Source organism: Bacidia gigantensis, assembly GCF_019456465.1.
Source record: "Bacidia gigantensis strain McMullin 20006 chromosome Unknown contig_278, whole genome shotgun sequence".
Classification (NCBI taxonomy): Eukaryota; Fungi; Ascomycota; class Lecanoromycetes; order Lecanorales; family Ramalinaceae; genus Bacidia; species Bacidia gigantensis.
Window position 1 is genome coordinate 834,844 of NW_025408606.1, and position 17,532 is coordinate 852,375.

General features: G+C 49.1%; 4 protein-coding genes across 4 annotated transcripts; 2 read left to right on the top strand and 2 right to left on the bottom strand.

The window, feature by feature from the left end:
• Nucleotides 1-259: 259 nt before the first annotated feature.
• KY384_007703 (uncharacterized protein) lies at nt 260-3,077 on the bottom strand (the record flags this gene model as incomplete). Its single annotated transcript, XM_044816194.1, has 6 exons — nt 260-917; nt 1,001-1,086; nt 1,138-1,227; nt 1,282-1,372; nt 1,421-2,333; nt 2,984-3,077. The coding sequence occupies 6 exons, from the start codon at nt 3,075-3,077 to the stop codon at nt 260-262; spliced, it is 1,932 nt and encodes a 643-aa protein (XP_044666834.1).
• A 1,139-nt stretch (nt 3,078-4,216) lies between these two features.
• KY384_007704 (uncharacterized protein) lies at nt 4,217-6,372 on the bottom strand (the record flags this gene model as incomplete). The annotated part of the gene is made up of 2 exons (XM_044816195.1): nt 4,217-4,534; nt 4,582-6,372. 2 exons carry the CDS (start codon nt 6,370-6,372, stop codon nt 4,217-4,219), a joined length of 2,109 nt encoding a protein of 702 aa, XP_044666835.1.
• Nucleotides 6,373-7,453: 1,081 nt separating this feature from the next.
• KY384_007705 (uncharacterized protein) lies at nt 7,454-14,993 on the top strand (the record flags this gene model as incomplete). Its single annotated transcript, XM_044816196.1, has 6 exons — nt 7,454-7,636; nt 8,347-9,672; nt 9,891-11,477; nt 11,529-12,000; nt 12,051-12,538; nt 12,585-14,993. The coding sequence occupies 6 exons, from the start codon at nt 7,454-7,456 to the stop codon at nt 14,991-14,993; spliced, it is 6,465 nt and encodes a 2,154-aa protein (XP_044666836.1).
• Nucleotides 14,994-15,421: 428 nt separating this feature from the next.
• KY384_007706 (uncharacterized protein) lies at nt 15,422-16,328 on the top strand (the record flags this gene model as incomplete). Its single annotated transcript, XM_044816197.1, has 3 exons — nt 15,422-15,641; nt 15,697-16,035; nt 16,096-16,328. 3 exons carry the CDS (start codon nt 15,422-15,424, stop codon nt 16,326-16,328), a joined length of 792 nt encoding a protein of 263 aa, XP_044666837.1.
• Between the last annotated feature and the right edge of the window lie 1,204 nt (nt 16,329-17,532).

A 17,532-nucleotide genomic window follows, 5' to 3' on the forward strand; every position in this document is an offset into this window, starting at 1 on the left:
CATAATTCCGTGAAGCAAACGAGCCACGCTAAGCATTATCTTGCAATCCGATGCTACCTCCAAGACTCCTTCGCCGTATTGTCACCAGAAACGCAAGCTATCGAGAGACATTGTAAGAGTGCGTCTAATGAAATGCCTGTAGGAATACTCTGCCGAATTCTGGTCTTTTGCTTGACTTAATGTGATGGGACATAGCTTTTGCTCAGCTTCGGGGTCAGGGCCAATAGCATTGAGTCCGTCTGCAATTCAGTACAGACCGTTAAAGTCTGGATTTGGTGGGTGAAGCTGTGGCGCCGTTGGATGCATACGACTTGCTTGGCATCACATTCTCTTTCATTGGAGACGAGGCCGCATCTTCGTCGACAGAGCCTTCCTCGATCTTGTCGAAACTGAATTTTTTGGCTGCAGCTGTCAGACTGGGGCTCTGGTTCACGTCCTGGATTGCGTCCACGTCTATAGCCAGTGACGTTGCACCGGTGGAGGTTTTTGTGGCCGAGAGCCGATTTGTGAGGTTCGACGGCTGACGCGAGCGGAGCGCTGAGTGTTGATAACTACCGAGGCTACTAAGCAAGGGTGAGTGACTGTGTGAAAGGGGAAAGATGCGTGCTTGCGGTAGAGTCACGGACGGTGCAGGTGAGTGATTGATCCACGGCGCATTCACTCCAGTAGCCCGACTCTGTAAAGGACTCTGGTATGACGCTGCGCTTGGAGAGTAGCTACTGCCGAGAACGCCATATGCGGCCTCATTATATTCGTCTGCTTTGAACTGTCTCTTGACAGCTGTGAATGCTTTGAGTTGTTTCTGCTCCTCCGTATCTGCGAAGCGAATTTGAAGCATTGTAGTGTCGTGATCTTCTCCGATAGTCCTATTGTTGAAGGCCTGAACGATCTCATCGCAGATGGTGGGCGTTTCGAAGCTAGAATTCCGTTAGCCGTAAAGATGAATCTTGAGTATAGGCTGACGTGCCGAGCAAAACCAACGCCGCGGCTGCGGCCACACGAATCCTTCAAGATTTTGCAAGATCCTGCTTGGTGATGAGGATAGAGGTCTTCGGGGAAAACAGCTTGAAACATCTTTTTTAAGCCCTATAAAGATATTAGGCAAGCGTTGTTGGAAGTCGTAGAGTGCCGACCTACCTCTTCGTTGATTAACTTGGGAAGATTCGATACATAGAGGTTGGTGTTGTCCGGACGGGATAGGTCTTTGAGGCGAGAATTGTGTGATTTCTTGGTTGCATGTAGTCAGTCTCTGCGAGAGCTTCTTGTCTTGTTTCAACGTACCCGGGCAAACTTCGCCTCATAGCCTCGGAGCCAAAATCCGCGGATGCAGTTCTCGGCATCAATATAATTGTGATACTTGATAAAGCCGAAACTATATAGCTATCAGTATCTTGCTATTCAATGGGCCTTATAACATCACCCTTTACATGTGCCGGTCGTAGGGTCAATAATCGATTTGCAGCTGACGACAGCCCCGAATCTCTCGCCGTAGGCATGTAACATATCGTCCGATGTGTTTGGCTGCAAACCACGAACGTATACGTTTGTCGTACCATCTCTATTGTCCAAGATCTTGTCTAGCGTTCCACGACCTCCATCAGGTCCGCTATGGATTGCTGGCACGGGATCCGGCACGGACGGACTCTCCATCATCTTCTTCCAGTAGTCGACGAAGACGAAGTCCCCATCTTCTTGCTTCCAAAGGTGCTGATGTGAAAGAGGGTTGTTGGCTGACATGGGCGAAGGAGTGCTGTACACGGGCGACTGCCAAGTCTGGTATCCGTAGCCTGGACCAGGACCAAAATTCGTTGGGGTCTGAGGGCTTGCTTCCTCGCGAGACGACCAAGATGTTCGACGAAGCTCTGGTGGCGGTGGAATGTTGTGAGTCGAAAGCCATTGGTGGTTATTAGCAGCATTTGATGTGGGTATGCTGTTTGGTAGATAATTGTGTAGTGGAGCGGCCTCAAACTGCGAACCTTGGGCGTTGGGCCAGTTGAAATGCTGAGGAAAATGACGGTAGCTGGCCTGTGTTGGGTTGGGACCACTGTGCGTAAAGACAGCGTCGGGAAGCTGATACATGAAAGTGCTGCCGGCTTTTGAGTTCATTGAGGTATATGGGGCATTCCCATTAAGGTGTAGGCCGCCGTTGCTCGAGTTGTCTTGTCCAGAATAAGAGCCATTGCGTAAACTCACGTTACCGAAAGTGTCTGTGAGACTGTCGACCGAATTCCCATGATCTGGCTGGAAAGCAGAATTTGCGTAGGAAGAATACATGTGGTTGGGACCCATTGTCGGACCAGACATAGGGGTATGCATGTTGGCGTAAAGGTTCTCTGAAAATCAAGGATTAGCCGTCAAACATAAGAGCTCTCGTGAGGTAATGAATTCATTGCGACTCTCAATCGTGAAGATCAAGCGTACTGATCGCGAAGGCTCTCAGTGTGCAATCGAACAGTCGTCAGTGGGCATGAAGCACGACTCCTAGGTTAGGACTGAAGAATGTTCGGCTCGCTAGAACACATTGTACAGCCGCAAGATGGAGGAAACTTACGAGCCATTGTATAGCGTAATAACAGTGATACTAGTTTGAGTCGCCTCTAGGTACTAGCCTGAAAGCTGTTTAGATCGAGCTTAGTATTCACACGGTAGTGGAGGTCATAAGTGCAATCTCACAGTGAATATCCTTCAGGTGACTGAGTTAAAGGTCTTGGAGATGGGAGCACACTGAGAGGTAAGTGTGAGTAAGAACCTTCGAAAGTGAGACAGCTTGGGCGTTTACAGAGAAACTTTGGCGTGGTGTTAGAGATGGTGCAAGTTGTCGACAATGGCGATGATGAGAGCAATTGTTCCGATGGATGCAGAGAGTATGCTCAAGCAAGTTGCCAACAATGTATGTGAAGGTGCAGCGAATGAAGAATGAGAAGGGAGATGTTTGGAGGAGAAGACTGGATGTAGAGATGAGAAGTAGGTCATGTAAACAAACCGTTTTCGACAGATTGGGAAGTCGTGATCTTCATGTCATCGTCATTGAGGAAGGCGCAACGCGTCCCAACCTTGACTTCAAAACACGCTGACATGGCTTCACGAACACTATGCGATTAGAAAGGAACTGAAATCATGTTTGCTTCACGTCAAGGGAAGCCAAATGTTTGTTTGGCGGAGCGACAGAATATTGACCCGTTTGCTGTTCCAAAAGAAAGGCTCCTGGTAACCGACATGAGGTTCAGGACATTTCGAGGTGTGTTTGACTGAAACGTCGGCTTGCTCAAGGAGATAGTAGACGAACAAATCTTTGCTGTAACGATTCGCCGTTGCGAGATACATGGACGATTTGCGGGATCTAGTGTATGTGGTACGAAGGTACATGCGCAATTACCTGGGCCAGCAAGGCCCGTAACCAAGGCCGACCTGGCAATCAGTTCTGTGATAGAGCGATATGAACGTCCACATCTCTACCACTTGCTGGATCTTGCACGAGGCTTTACGGGCAAGAGAGCAGATAGCATGCGCAATCAGGAATCAGCATGCGCGACCAGCAGAGATGTCGCCCGCACATTACCCATCAGCTCGACAATCAGCAGCTATGCCGTAGCGGGTTCCGTATCTGACTGAGGCTGGCTTTTCGGAGCTCTACAACCCTCTAATTTGATCGTGGTGTGGCATGGTCGGGCGCGGGTTAAGTTGCAGTATGCCAGCAGGAGATATGCAAAGGCGTCGTCGAATCCATGCGAACCGAGCATTGACGATGTGTGAGAAAGGACGGAGGATTCTGAAGCTTCCAAGCAAAATCTAGTTCTATGAGCATGCGCTAAGAACGCCGTCACAGATGATTGGTGAAAACACTGGCGCTACATGTCTACTGAAGCCCAGCACATCAATGATTATAATATACGGTAAACAAAGCGACGTGCCTTCTGATTTCTCTACGTCTTCAGCTTCCCATGGCTGTAGCTTCTGATTCACCGACTATTGCGTACCTTGCGTTAGTATTTCAAATGCTCAACACAACGCATGTCTCAAAAGTTGGGCGCTTCCCACAATTTGGAATCTAGAAGCACATACATCGATCGCTCTTCTCACCGCACCGCACCCTGATCCAGTCACCAGAATGTGCTATGCTCGAAGCGACTCATTTCGACTCTTGACTAGGAAAATCGTCAAACATCGACCTCGTCATGATCATCAATTCTAATGTCGCTCTGATAGGCCATTCTGCTCATGACCATACATCTTCTTGATATTGATTACTACTCCGCATTCCCCTGACTATATCCTCCCCTTTCTCCAGACTGATACCCCGATGCTCACTTATGATCTTCGCCAGCTTTGCATTGACCTCGCGCGCCATGTTTGCGGCGTCACCGCAAACGTAGAAATTTGCTTTCTGTTTCTGCAACAATTCGTTGACTAATGCGGCGTTCTCCTCGAGGCGCTGTTGGACATAGATTTTCTTTCCTGGCGTCTCGCGGGAAAAGGCGGTGAATAACGTAAAGGAGGAGCCAAGGGTTTTTTTGACGCTCTGTGCCGCAAGAAACTTTAGCAAGCAATGATGGTGAGGTTTTCATATGTAGGGGATCTTACCTCCCACTCGTCCTTGTAGACAAAGTCCTCTGCTGATTTTCTGCAGCCGTAGAATAATACTGTCTGCCCAACCTTCTCCCCAGCTTTCGATTGTGCGGCTCTTTCTTGAACGAATCCTCGAAAAGGTGCAACACCTGATCCTGGTCCGACCATGATGATGGGTTTCGAAGGATCCGAAGGGAGCTTGAAATTAGAATGGCGGACATGGACCGGCACGTGAATACCGTCGTACTTATTTCGAGGCCCATTTATTGCATAGGTCAAGCCATGTGGATCTGGACTCGGATCTCCATGCTGTCTTTGTTTGAGAGCGAGCAGGTAGTTGGTTGTGACACCCTTGACAACATTTTCAGAACCAGGTACACGTATCTCATCAACCACGGCAGTAATGGAGATCTTGTCTTTCTGTACGAGAGAAGATGAGGAGATGGAATAGTAGCGCGGCTGAATCTTCTTAATCTGCTCAATAATGATGGAAAACGGTATTTGTGTCCATCTATTAGTGCTCTCAACGCGCTCGAGGACTTGTGCAATATTCAGATACTGCTGAGATACTTTTTCCGAAAAGTAGTCTTTATCACTCCCAAGTTTTACCATTTCGGTTTTTGCTGAGTCATTGGGAGCAAAAGCAGCCAAGGAGGCTAAAAATTGACGGGACACAGGGCCACCAATCTCAAGGTGATAACGGACAGCTGCATCGTAGGTTGTAGGCGTCGGGAACGGGACCCGAGCTGTAGGATCAAGTCCTCTGACGCTAACAACAGTGTGCCGCTTGTCAACTAGACCCAGAACATCGACGAAGCGATCAACTTCTCGCCCAGCATTTGTAGGCCAAATGGCAATGTGGTCGCCGCTTTCGTAGCTCAGATTCGAGCCTTTGATGTCAATCTCCATGTGTAGACAGTTTCGGTCCTTGATGGTGAACAGCTCTCTTGACTCGGCAATTGGTGCAATGTATGGGTTGTGAGAGTTGTAAGGTCCTTTCTGCTTGCCTTCGAGGTGATTTTTATTGGGCTCACCAAGATATACCTCCTCTGCATCAGCGTCGAGGTCGTCTCGCTCGGTAATGCTAAAGATCGGTTCATAGACCGCCTCGCGCTCTTCAAGGCCCATCTTCTCTGTCAGTGCAGCCCACATTGGTTCTTTCCACGCCAAAAAGTCTTCCTCCATCGTTCCAGCACCATCATCTCCTTCGCCAGCATCGCCGACTCTGTCGGCACCTAGTTTCGTCAGAGCGATATCGACATTGCGGACCATGGAGTTGTAGTGTTCATATGTGTTGTTGCCTAGCCCAAAGGCAACAAACTTGAGATTCTCCAACGGTTTATCATCTGCAGTGCCGCCGTTGCTAAATGTAGTATCTTCGCCTCTAACAAACTCGTAAAAGTCCACCGCGTTGTCCGTTGGTTCCCCCTCCCCGTAAGTAGCCAATACGAAGAACGCAAGTTTGTCAGCTGGGAAAGTATCAAGGTTTTCGTAGTCGTAATCTTCCAGGTCAGCTATCATAGTCTTGAGGCCAAAGCGCGAGGAGCCTTCCTTTGCCAATCTCGAGGCGTAGTCCTCCGCTGTGCCAGTCTGTGAACCATAGAACACAACGGTATTTTTGTCGGATTCTTCCATCGCCTCCAGTATATTGCGCGTCTTTCCTGCTTTATGTCCATTTGCGAAGGCATAAGAGTTTGCGTAAGGATCCTTAGGCACCCCCCAATAGGTTCCTTTAGTGAAATATGCGACGGTGCCTATCAATAATATGACGAGGACAATAATGTCCAATGTGTCGAACTGCGCCATGTTGGTGAGCTGGTCGTAGCACAAAGTCGCAGAAGGCACGAGATTCCAACGAATTTTTGGTCACTCGCTACTTGCTTTCGGGAATATCTAGTGAGTTCCTGAAGTAGCGATCCCTCTGTGGATCGATGTCTGACCCGAGTCGGACCCAACAGAGAGTGTTATCGAGGTACTCGATCTGATGAAGACTGGTCTACCCTTGTACTCTTCGTTCGAGGTGTCATCGAACCTGCACGTCGGTGGCGCTTTCTTCGGCGGACGGGTTACCCGGTTTTTGCGACCGTAAGCATCACAGTAGTAAAATGAACTCCCAGGTAGAGATAAAGCCCGGCTTTGAAGATCGCGGCACTGCAGTCGGTGCCCCCTACGATGGCAATGAAGAGAGCCCTTGTTCGAATAGATATTCAGAAAAGAGTCTAGATTCCTGGCTAAACAAATTTTAGGTCTGGAAGTCTGGGCACTAAGCTAGTTCTAGTGGTAGAGGAAGTCTCAGGGGTCCAATGCAGTGAGTGCCCTGGTTTGACTGCCATGACCTCACACGTGCAGATGTTCCGTGTCCCTCGCTTTAGTCGAATGAAATTTATGATCGTGTGTCTTCTCTAGGTTCTTGATAAGTTTAGAATCGTGACGCCGCAGGTTTTGGTGAGCCTGCGGGGCACAGAAGCGACCCACCCCATTAACCAATACCAGGGCGCTTCATGTCTCCCTGCTACGTAGCTGTCAGCATTTTTGCTGTGGATTTGCTGGGAGGGAAAGAGGGAGAGCGTCAGAGTGTGATAGCGGAGGATTTCCAAACGGTCCAGGTGGTTTGATCTCAGAAGCCGCAATGGGTGAGTGTCGGCGCGGATGATTGCCTACCACCCACTGACAATGCACAGCTTCCGCCTCTGGAAGGCATGTTCCCCCTCCACCAAGCCCCAGCGATCCGAGCGACTATGACCCTCCTCGTTTACACGGACGAGATGCCGCAGGCTCGCGAGGCCGCATCCTAGCACCAGGGAAAATGCCGCTCTCAAATCCCGGGTCTACTTGCGTCAATTCTCCAAGATCTCAATCTTCAGCTACATCCAACAGATCACCAATAATGGGAGGCTATTCCGATCGACAGCAGTCTTCAAGCTATGCGCATACAAGACAACCATCTAAAGCTCCTTCGCAAGGCCGTAACGGCGCTCACGCTCCGTCACAGACTACAAGCCCTGCGAGTCCTGAGCTTGCTGGCGCGTCCTCTGAAGGCCCCAGACACCTCAATGACTACCCGACGGGTGTACGTCGAGGAATGTCACAAAGGCAGCCAAGTAAATCTTCCTCGAGCGCCATGCATGGATCCTCGCAGCACGCATCATCCACCAGCACAATCCACGTTTCTTCGCAGCACACATCATCGACTTCGACTCTTGTGTCGGATAAGGAGATCGAGGTGCCGTCCGCTGTCTCGAATCCCAAGCGTCTTGACCGAACACAGAGTTCAAGAAATCGTAAGGAACGAATTCATCACAATGTGAATTCAAATACCGGCCAAGAACTAAAGCCGGTTGCTGAATATTGCTTGTATCCCTTGTTCAACAAGTTTGTTGCAATAGCAGACTTCAAGATTGCCAGTTGTATAATAGATCAGACGCATCGAGTGACAGGTCAGATTCAGGTTGTCTGTGGGTCTGGGGTTGACGCGGATTTTGATCAACTCATTGGTGCAATGGCATTCATTACTAGACGGGAACCTCGAGCGCTGGTTGACTCCATTATGTTGTGGCGGCAAGACAAGGCACGTGGGGGGGAGACGCTGGTCAAGAGACCGCACCCTCAAACGCGCTTTACAGACGACTAAATCGAAGTGCTTCGGAATATTCACAATCGACTTCTGTTCAAATCAATCGCAATAGGGCCGGATATGATGAATCGCCGTACAATCTAGAATATCGCTCTGCCGTGGCTATCTATCTTACCTGCCGAGTCCTAATCGAAGTCTTCTATCAGGCGGATCTAACTGCATTCACTGCTATTAGGTGCTCCCAATTGGAGGACATCATTTTTGACCGGCTTCAACGACTGGACTCTAATACTTTTGCTGAATTTCCATTCTACACAGCAGATCGGGAAATCTATACGCAGCTTCTAGGCGTAATGAGTAGCAGAAATCTCGGTAGGGTTGCGAGTTTATTCACAAACGACCTCCAAAAGTCGCAATGGGAGCTCTTCAGCAATAAAGGCGTCCCACCCAGGGAACTGGAGTCTAAGATTGATATGATGATACGGTCAATGAAGCATATACACCTCAAGACCCGGCCAGACGGCTTGTGGCGCGATTCATGCACCATCCTTGTTGCGCTTGCAGAACTCTTAGTCAGTTCTCATGGACCATCACTCAAGTACGCATACTGTAATCTCTTTGTTGACCTCTTGCTCCCCGTTGCCTCAAATTGGACCTCTCAGCTTCAAACGCCACGATATCAGAATTTTCTTCACCTCGTAACTCCTCGAGTCGGAAGCATAGTCGTCAAGCCTCGTCATTGGCCGGAGGCAATCTCTTGCTCTTCAATCTTGCTCTGTGTCTCTCCAAATGAACTATTTGCTTCGTCTTGGCTGTCGCATATTAATAGCCTGCAGCCAAAGCTCAAAGATCGAAGCACTAGGACTCTCGCACTACAGTCTGTAACAAGAGTGGTGTGGACATACCTCGATCGCATCAAAGAAGCAAGCACTACTATTCGGCGCTTAGAAGACATCATGAAAGTAGTCCTTCCATCCAACAAAAAGACTTCTCACACGCCAGACACTATGGCCTGCGAACCTTTGGCTGAGCTCATTCGTATCATCGGCTATCATCATCAAGAGTATTGTTTCAGTAAGATCATATTTCCTCTTCTGAGCTTCGATCTCTTTGCAACAGGCAAGGACATCAAAGTTGATCAGTTAGATCCAGAACGCATGGTGATCGGAATCAAAGCGTATTTACTGATTATGAATGACCTTGGGAGCGATGAAGGTGGCAAGCCACCGTTTCCTCGTTTTGGACAAGGCGGTCTCGCCATTGCAGATGGGAACATATCTGCATTTTCCATCAAACCCTCTACTGGAGCTGCAGCCTCAGTCGGTGATTCACGCTCTTCGTTCGGGGCTTCTCCTGTGGCCACCACCAAGCTAAGCTCATCTGCGCGCGAATACCACTCTCGATTTTGTGAGATCTTGGGGAAGATCGTGATCATCTGTGACAATGCTTTTGGTGGTCAAGCTGTGCTGGATGAAAAGTTTGGTGGCGGACTCACCCCAAAACCCCTCTCGCAGACACATTCAACTTCGGTCGTCGAGTAGACGACCATCAAGGGCCTACTGATCAAAGACTTGGTTTCTACGAACTGCTTCATGTTGCCGTGCAGGCGCTTCCTCGGTGCCTCCCAGCGCATATCTCACTAAAGTCATTGATCAATCTCCTTTGCACATGTACCGCGCACTTTCAATGGAATATTGCAGCATCCTCGATACAAACTTTGAAAGCAATCGCAAAGCAATCACATGCTCAGACTGTGACCATTGGCTTCGCGCGCTTCATTTTCAATTTTGACGCTCGGTACGCTACTATGCTAGAAGAGGGTCTTTTGGGTCCTGACCACATCGAAAGCACACTAAGCCTGTATGTTCAATTGTTACAGATATGGATAGAGGAGATCAGGCAGAAATCCAAAGAAGCAGCAAGCGGCTCAATGGCCAATGGCTTGTCTAGCAGTCGAGGTCGTCATCTGGACCTCACCAGCGTCACCAACCACGTGGACGAGGTCGAATCCCATGGCGTTTTCTTTTTGTGCTCACAGTCCAGGCGCGTCAGAGCTTTCGCGATTAAAGTGCTCAGGATCATTACTGAGTTTGATGCGGCTCTTGGGAGAAAGAACTCTCGCATTATTCACATTCTTGAAGGCGATTCCCAGCATGTCATGAGTGCCAACGATGGTTCTCTGTCAGTTGCCGAGCGGAGTAGGTTGCAAAAAGGTAGAATCGAAAACACAGACCAGGCAGAGCCCACTCTGGTCGAGCTCTGTAGTAGCGACGTATCTTACGACTCAACCCTCTGGCTTAAGATGTTCCCGAACATTATTCGTCTCAGCTTTGATCTCTGTCCTTCAGCTGTAATGTTGGGTCGGGAGATTGTCTGCGCACGGTTGTTGCAGATGCAGGACACTATCACATTCCTTGATACAGACCTACCCAATATACCCCTCCCTCCGCCTGATTCTGTGAATATCCGAACGACTCACCGACTCCAGTCCACGTCGTCTCAAGTAGTCGTCGAACAGTGGAAGCTGTATTTGATAATGGCATGTACGACCGTTACAAATGCTGGAGCTCAAACACAGAGTCAGCTTGACAAGACTCAACACTCCCGTAAGATCTCGAAGCCAGCCCCTCAAGGGCAAGACAAGCTCAGCTCGGCAAGAGCTTTGTTTGCGTATGTCATCCCTCTACTGTCCAATGGTAACGGTATTATTCGCGAGGCTATTGTCATCGCCCTGAGCTCAATCAACACGAGTCTGTTCCGGACGCTGCTAGAGTCCCTGCAGTATGCCGTGACCACGTGCAAAGAAGCAGCGAAGCAAAGGATTGGTTCCCATCAACGAACCGGCAGCAATCCGCACAGGACTCCCAGCACGGACAGATTACGCACAGAGGTCACTCAGGTCTACCGACTGACGGCGCGCTTTCTTATGGAACCAAGTGTCATGCAGGACGAATGGATTCTCTCTAATCTATGCGCTTATGCTAGAGACCTCATGATATTTCTTGGTGATGGTGAGGTACAAAGTGATTGGGAGAGTCAGAAGCTCCGCCAACAATTCTGCGGATTGGTGGAAGAATTGGCACGGGCTGTAAGTGAGGTAGAAGACACTCTGCAGTACATGCCCTTTGAATTTCGAAGATCCGCGTTCACTCTCATGGAAGAATGGTGCGGTTATTCTCCACATCAAGCAAAGATTGCGCACCGCGAGGACGCCATGAAACAGACCGTCATCGAACGCTATGCAAATACTAGAGAGAGGGATCATTACATGGCATTAATGGACGGTGATAAGCGAGATCTTGGTGCGGCGGCGCTGGGCGCCATGGCCGCCTTATGTGTAAGTGCAGAGGCCTACTCTTGGAAGTATTCGTTGAACTCATGAATCTAGGCCGGACCCATTAGAGTCAAAACTGATAGGGGAGAATCATTGTCTTTCGACAGTCGACGAATGCTATCCTGGGTTGATCAAGTATTCGGGAGTTCGCTTGATAAGTGGCATGCAATAGGGCGCAAGGCACTGTATAATCTCATCGCAAGCAACAAAAACCTTACTTCCTTACTCAAGATTTCAATCGAGCAGTGCTACACCCCGGATCGTCCTCGAGCAGTGGACAGCTACTTTGAAGTTGTCTCAAAGGTTCTCCGTGAGCACGTGGACTATGACATCGATTTCTGGAGGGTCTTAGCTGCCCTGCTCTTCCTACTCGGAAATGAGAAAAGCGAGATCCGCGTCCAGTCTGCAAAGTTACTTCAGCTTCTGGAACAACGGTCGGAACGCAATTCTCGGATTCAAGACTTCGACATTAGCATCTCTGACCGGACCACGGCGGTCTACAAATCAGCCTCTTTTGAAATCTCGCGTAGACTATCGAAAACGCACAGTCAATATGCCTTCTACATCTTTTCGCAGTTCTCGAGCCATTTCAGGGATATTCACCCGGACAATCAAAGGCAGATGGTTTACGCAGTCCTCCCTGGATTCAAGAAATTATTCTCCAAGTGGAACCGGATGGGAGACCCACGTCTCCCTCATACATGGTACTTGCGAATCTTCTTGAAATTACAACCACTTCGAGTAGTGTCTTGAACAACGAAGTCCAAGCACTTTGGAAAGCTCTCGCGACTGGTCACCCCGGAAATGTCCAGCTTGTGCTCGATTTTGTAATCTCTCTGTGTCTAGATCGGCGTGACCAAGCGCTTGTGTACTACTCAAAGCAAATCATAGTTTATGTCGCTAGCGATGTTGCAGGCCCGAAGGTTGTTGAGTTTCTACTATTAAAAGTCACGCCTAAGAATCTCGTTGCCACGGCCCACGAGCCTACACCTCCACCTGCCGATAGCTATGGATTCCCATATATAGCCGATCTATCGGAAGCATTACCCATTGCAAACAAGCAGGTTCGTTATGCCCTTTATCATGGGTGTCAAGGCTAATCAATCGTAGGACATGTTTGCTTTGAGTCATCTTGCTGTAGTCTTCCTCGTCGACCTTATCGTCGCTCCCATGACAATCAAAGCGGAAAACGTACCATTGCTTTTACATGTCATTTTCGTTCTCTGGGATAACCAAATATCACTAGTGCAGGAACAGGCTCGAGAACTGCTAGTCCACTTGATTCACGAGCTTGTCATAACGAAGATTCCAAAAGAGTTGCAGGAACATTACAAGTCAAGGAGAAGTGAAGTGGAGGGCTTCGTCGATGCCATTAGACATCACGAAGCTAGCTTGGTGTGGCAATATCGGGAAAGGGTTGCCAAGTACGAAGACTGGGACGTCCCAAACCCTTCCGGAGACGATAAACGGCTCCCGTCGTCAATGCCGAAGGTCACTAGCCAAGTCGTCGATATTTTTGCCCTCGTTTATTCAGACATTAAGGATCGACTTGCGAGAATTTCATTGAGCTGGGGGACATCATGTCCGGTCCGACATGCTGCCTGTCGGTCGCTTCAAATATTTCGATGTGTGCTAGTCCCAATAGACCAACCAATGTTGAGTGATATACTTGCACGTATATCCAATACTGTGGTTGCCGACTCGCAAGACGTGCAGACATTCTCGATGGAGATGCTGGCGACCGTCAAAAGCATCATCATCGAGCTTGAGCCTGCCGACCTCCTATTGTATCCACATATATTTTGGACGACGTGTGCGTGTTTAGATACGAATCTGGAGCGAGAATTCATAGCGGCAGTTGGTATGCTAGACAAGCTTCTGCCTAAGGTGAACCTAGAGGACCCTGCTGTTCTGAGGATATTGGAAAAGGCGAAACCTGCAAGGTGGCAAGGAACGTTCGAAGGTCTGACGCCCTTATTGTATAAGGGTGTGAAGTCTGAGATCTCGTTGTCTACATCGCTAGGTGTCCTTGACAAGCTACTAGCACTACCTAACAACGAACTTGTCGGAAATCAGTCACGTTTGTTATTTACGATATTGGCAAATCTACCCCGGTTTTTGCAATCATTCGAAGATGACAATACATTTGGAGAGTGCGGTCAGACAGCGCATATTCTTTCCTCCATTGCCGAAATTGGTGATCAAACGCAAATTTCTACAGTCCTTGACAAATATATCGGTCGATCCTATGCGGATAGCAATGAATTGCTTTCAGAGATCCTAGCTGCTCTTCAGAAGGGATACTTTCCGACTTGGGAGCTCAAGGCCTTAATCTTTGCAATCGGCCTATTGAGCAATTCGCTGCGTTGGTATAAATTACAGGCTCTGAGAGTCGTTCGAAGCCTTATTACCGACGTTGACACTCGCCGTCCAGAAATTTCAGATTACGGACCAGACCTGATTTCCCCTCTGCTTACTCTTCTTCAGACTGAGTTCTGTTCCCAAGCGATTGAAGTCGTTGATCAATTTTACTCCATGACCGAAACCCCGCTAACTCAAGATCATATGCGGATGAGCATATTCGGGCAAGGATTGCGCCCCGTTCCCGTACAGAAAGAATACGAAAAGACTCAAAGCCTGTATGGCATGCCAGAGGAGACGGGCTGGTCAATTCCCATGCCTGCAAAGCTTCACAATACGACACGAGCCAACATGCAACTTATCTATCAGGATTGCGCGAATCTTAATGTGCCGGCTGCTGAAGCTGTAGTGACCCCCGATGTAGAATTCCAAGTTGAAGACGATCAGGCCGCATCTTACTTCTGTCTCGAACGGTCTGAAACACTTGATCCCCACGATCTAGTTGAAGGTGGACGTGATGAGGGCGAACCAGGCGATCTTCTGACGAAGCTCAACAGCCTAGATGACTTTTTCAATGACTCCCTGGATACAGAAGACCAAGCAGATAGCCGTTACTCATCACTGACCACCACGCCTTATCAACTTGACCCTGTTACAGGCGCAGAGATATATGATCAAGAGACAGCTCCAATCCTGCAGCGAACGCTTGCTGGTGCGGGCTCCGCCCACTTGTTGCATAGTAGTAATTTTGAGCGGTCGAATTTATCAATTATGACCCCGGCTGCTTTCACACCAGCCACAGCTTCTGTTGGCACCGGCCCAGCTCGGCCATCGTTGCACGCACGTTCAGTGACTTCCCCGGCTAATAATATTTCGAGGAAAGCCCACAATATCCCAGAGTCGTTTTCGGATGATGAACAGGATGATGGAATCTTGTCCGAGGATGAGCGTTCGACCGGCCACATTGTCGCGAATGGCTCGAGGCTACTTGGAAATCCATCCAAAAGGTCTGACCTGGCATTTCGAAAAGTCGGCCCAGGGCTAGAAGGCAAAGAATACAAGCAGCGGGGGGCCTTCTTCGAGCTCAGAGTCGATCGCACGGTCATAACCCCGGAAGTCCTAGTGTGCCTAAGGTTCCGGAAGCTTTCTCTTCGTTGACGAGAATCCAGTGAGCATTAATGGGATCTACTGAGCTTTACGACACTTTAATTCCGTCCCCGGGACCAGAACTATGTATTTCAACAATTCCTTACGTTGCTCGCTTTGACGTACTAGCCTGGCGCTAGGATAGCGACGATGAGTGTAACGACGGCATGTCTATGATACCCTATTATGTAGTAAAAGTTCAATAGATATCGATGGCTCTTGCCTTGACGACCACTTCATATCTCCGAGTCTGCACAATACCACAATTAAAAAGCAGTGGTGTTCATGCCCATGATAGCAGCTTTCTGAATCCGTCTAATCGTACGAGCATAGTCAAATCAGTAGCCGGAACCCAAAACGGGCTAGCGCACATTGCGCTCTGATGCAAGGGGTTTTGCAAGATAGTTGGCGTCCTTCCTCAGAGAACTAGTACCTACGTAATGGCTACCACAACTCAAGTAGTCACGGCAGACAATGTCTTTCGCCTATTTCCCGACGTCAATACTAATCTTAGCTCCTCCCATCGTGTCGCAACAAACGACTTAGATCTACATGGATACGACGAGGAGCAAGTAAAGCTTATGGAGGAAGTGTGTATTGTCCTTGACAGGGATGATAATCCTATTGGAAGCGCAAGCAAAAATTCTGTAAGACGCCTCCGTTTTTCTGTCTTCTCTTATCCAAAACAAAGAATCCTGCTAAGTATCTCCAACAGGCCACATGATGTCCAACGTCAACAACGGACTCCTTCACCGCGCCTTTTCCGTCTTCCTCTTCAATTCTCAAAATCAACTACTTCTTCAGCAGCGAGCTTCGGAGAAGATCACGTTTCCAAATATGTGGACGAATACATGCTGCTCCCATCCTCTGGGGATACCTGGCGAGACCGGCGATACATTGGAGGCCGCTGTCCAGGGCGTGCGAACGGCTGCGCAACGGAAGCTAGATCACGAGCTCAGTATCAAGAAGGAGCAGGTGCCGCTGGGAAACTTCAAATTCCTGACAAGAGTACATTACCTCGCCCCGAGCGACGGCAAATGGGGAGAGCATGAGAGTATGATCCCAAAACTCAGCAGGCGATGCATCTACACCGAAAGCTGACTTATTGGCCTAGTCGATTATATATTGTTCATCAAGGCCGACGTCGACCATGTTGCTAACGCTAACGAAGTCAAAGAGACTTGCTATGTCTCACAGGAGCAACTTCGAGAGATGTTTAAAGACAATGCTTTGAGTTTTACTCCATGGTTCAAGCTCATTTGCCAGTCAATGCTATTTGAATGGTGGGACCATATCGATCAAGGTCTCGACCAGTATCTGAATGAAGAAGAAATTCGGCGAATGTAATGAGTGGACGGATACAGCATTATAGGCGGCCGACAAGAGGACTTTGATCAGCAACGAGGCCCTAGACGACTTTTGCTTTATTGCTTGATACCCCAAGCCTATGGCTTATGATGTCCTTTCGGGGACATGCCTCAGACAAAATTGAAGGAAATGTTCATCGCACAGGATGCATCAACATGGAGCCATGTACTCCTACAGCTCCCCGGGGGTTTCTACCACGTGCATGTCAACTTCCGTCCTTCTACTTCATTCGCCTCGCTTGCACGACTTTTGCGACTAATGATCGGAAAGTTTGGTGCCAGCTCATGTTATCTTTGCAGTAGCGCTAGCCCGAGAGGCTGCCACGTCATAGCTCCTTGCATTATCCTCTCGTGCAAGGACCTTCAGACTATCGGTGTGACTGAAGTGACTCGTCAAGATACCCTATCTGGGATGCCTGCTCGCCAGAACAGCATTTCGACGCGAGATCGGAAACTGCGATCCAAGTTCTTCATGCGTCTGAGGCGTTGTTTCCGCCGCTGACCAATGTTACTGATGAAACACAGTGCCATCGCTTCTAATCAAGGTCTGCATTTAGTGGCCGCAGCTGACGGTGTGAAGCTGCATGTCATTTGTCCCTGGACGCTCAAGCTCAAAATAAAGCAGTTGTCAGGCTGGCGCCGTCAGTCAGCCTTCGATTTTAGCAGGCGTCGTCGCATGGCATGGCATAGCATGGCATAGCATGGCATGGCATGGCAGTGTCCGCTTCATCAGCGACTGGTCAGTGGTCACCGCTGCTAGCTCAGGGACTATCGCGATGCCAGAGCGCTGTCATAAGTCATTAGGCCTGGAAATACTCTCGGTCATAGTCATCTGATTTCTATCGGTTCCTTTAAAGTCTCCCCTCGCACACCGTGAGCTGCATCGTCTACGTGATACTCTCTAAGAAAACGTCATCTGCTTCTCGCCAGACCCTTCCTTCGGCACTCGCTTGCCTCTCCAAGTCTCCAACGTCTCCCCGCTGTTCGGGAAAGTGCATATACCTTCCTGCAGCACTGCCTGAATACGCCTGCTTGCAGTTGCCTGCTTTCGAATTTTCGCACCAAGATCTGCTGAATGTCGGTCGATATAAGACCGTATCTCCCTTGTCTGAGGCTCCCCTATCGTCTGGAGACCATCTCAAGATCACAACTCTCAAGAGAACATAGTGGTGACTGCACAAGAT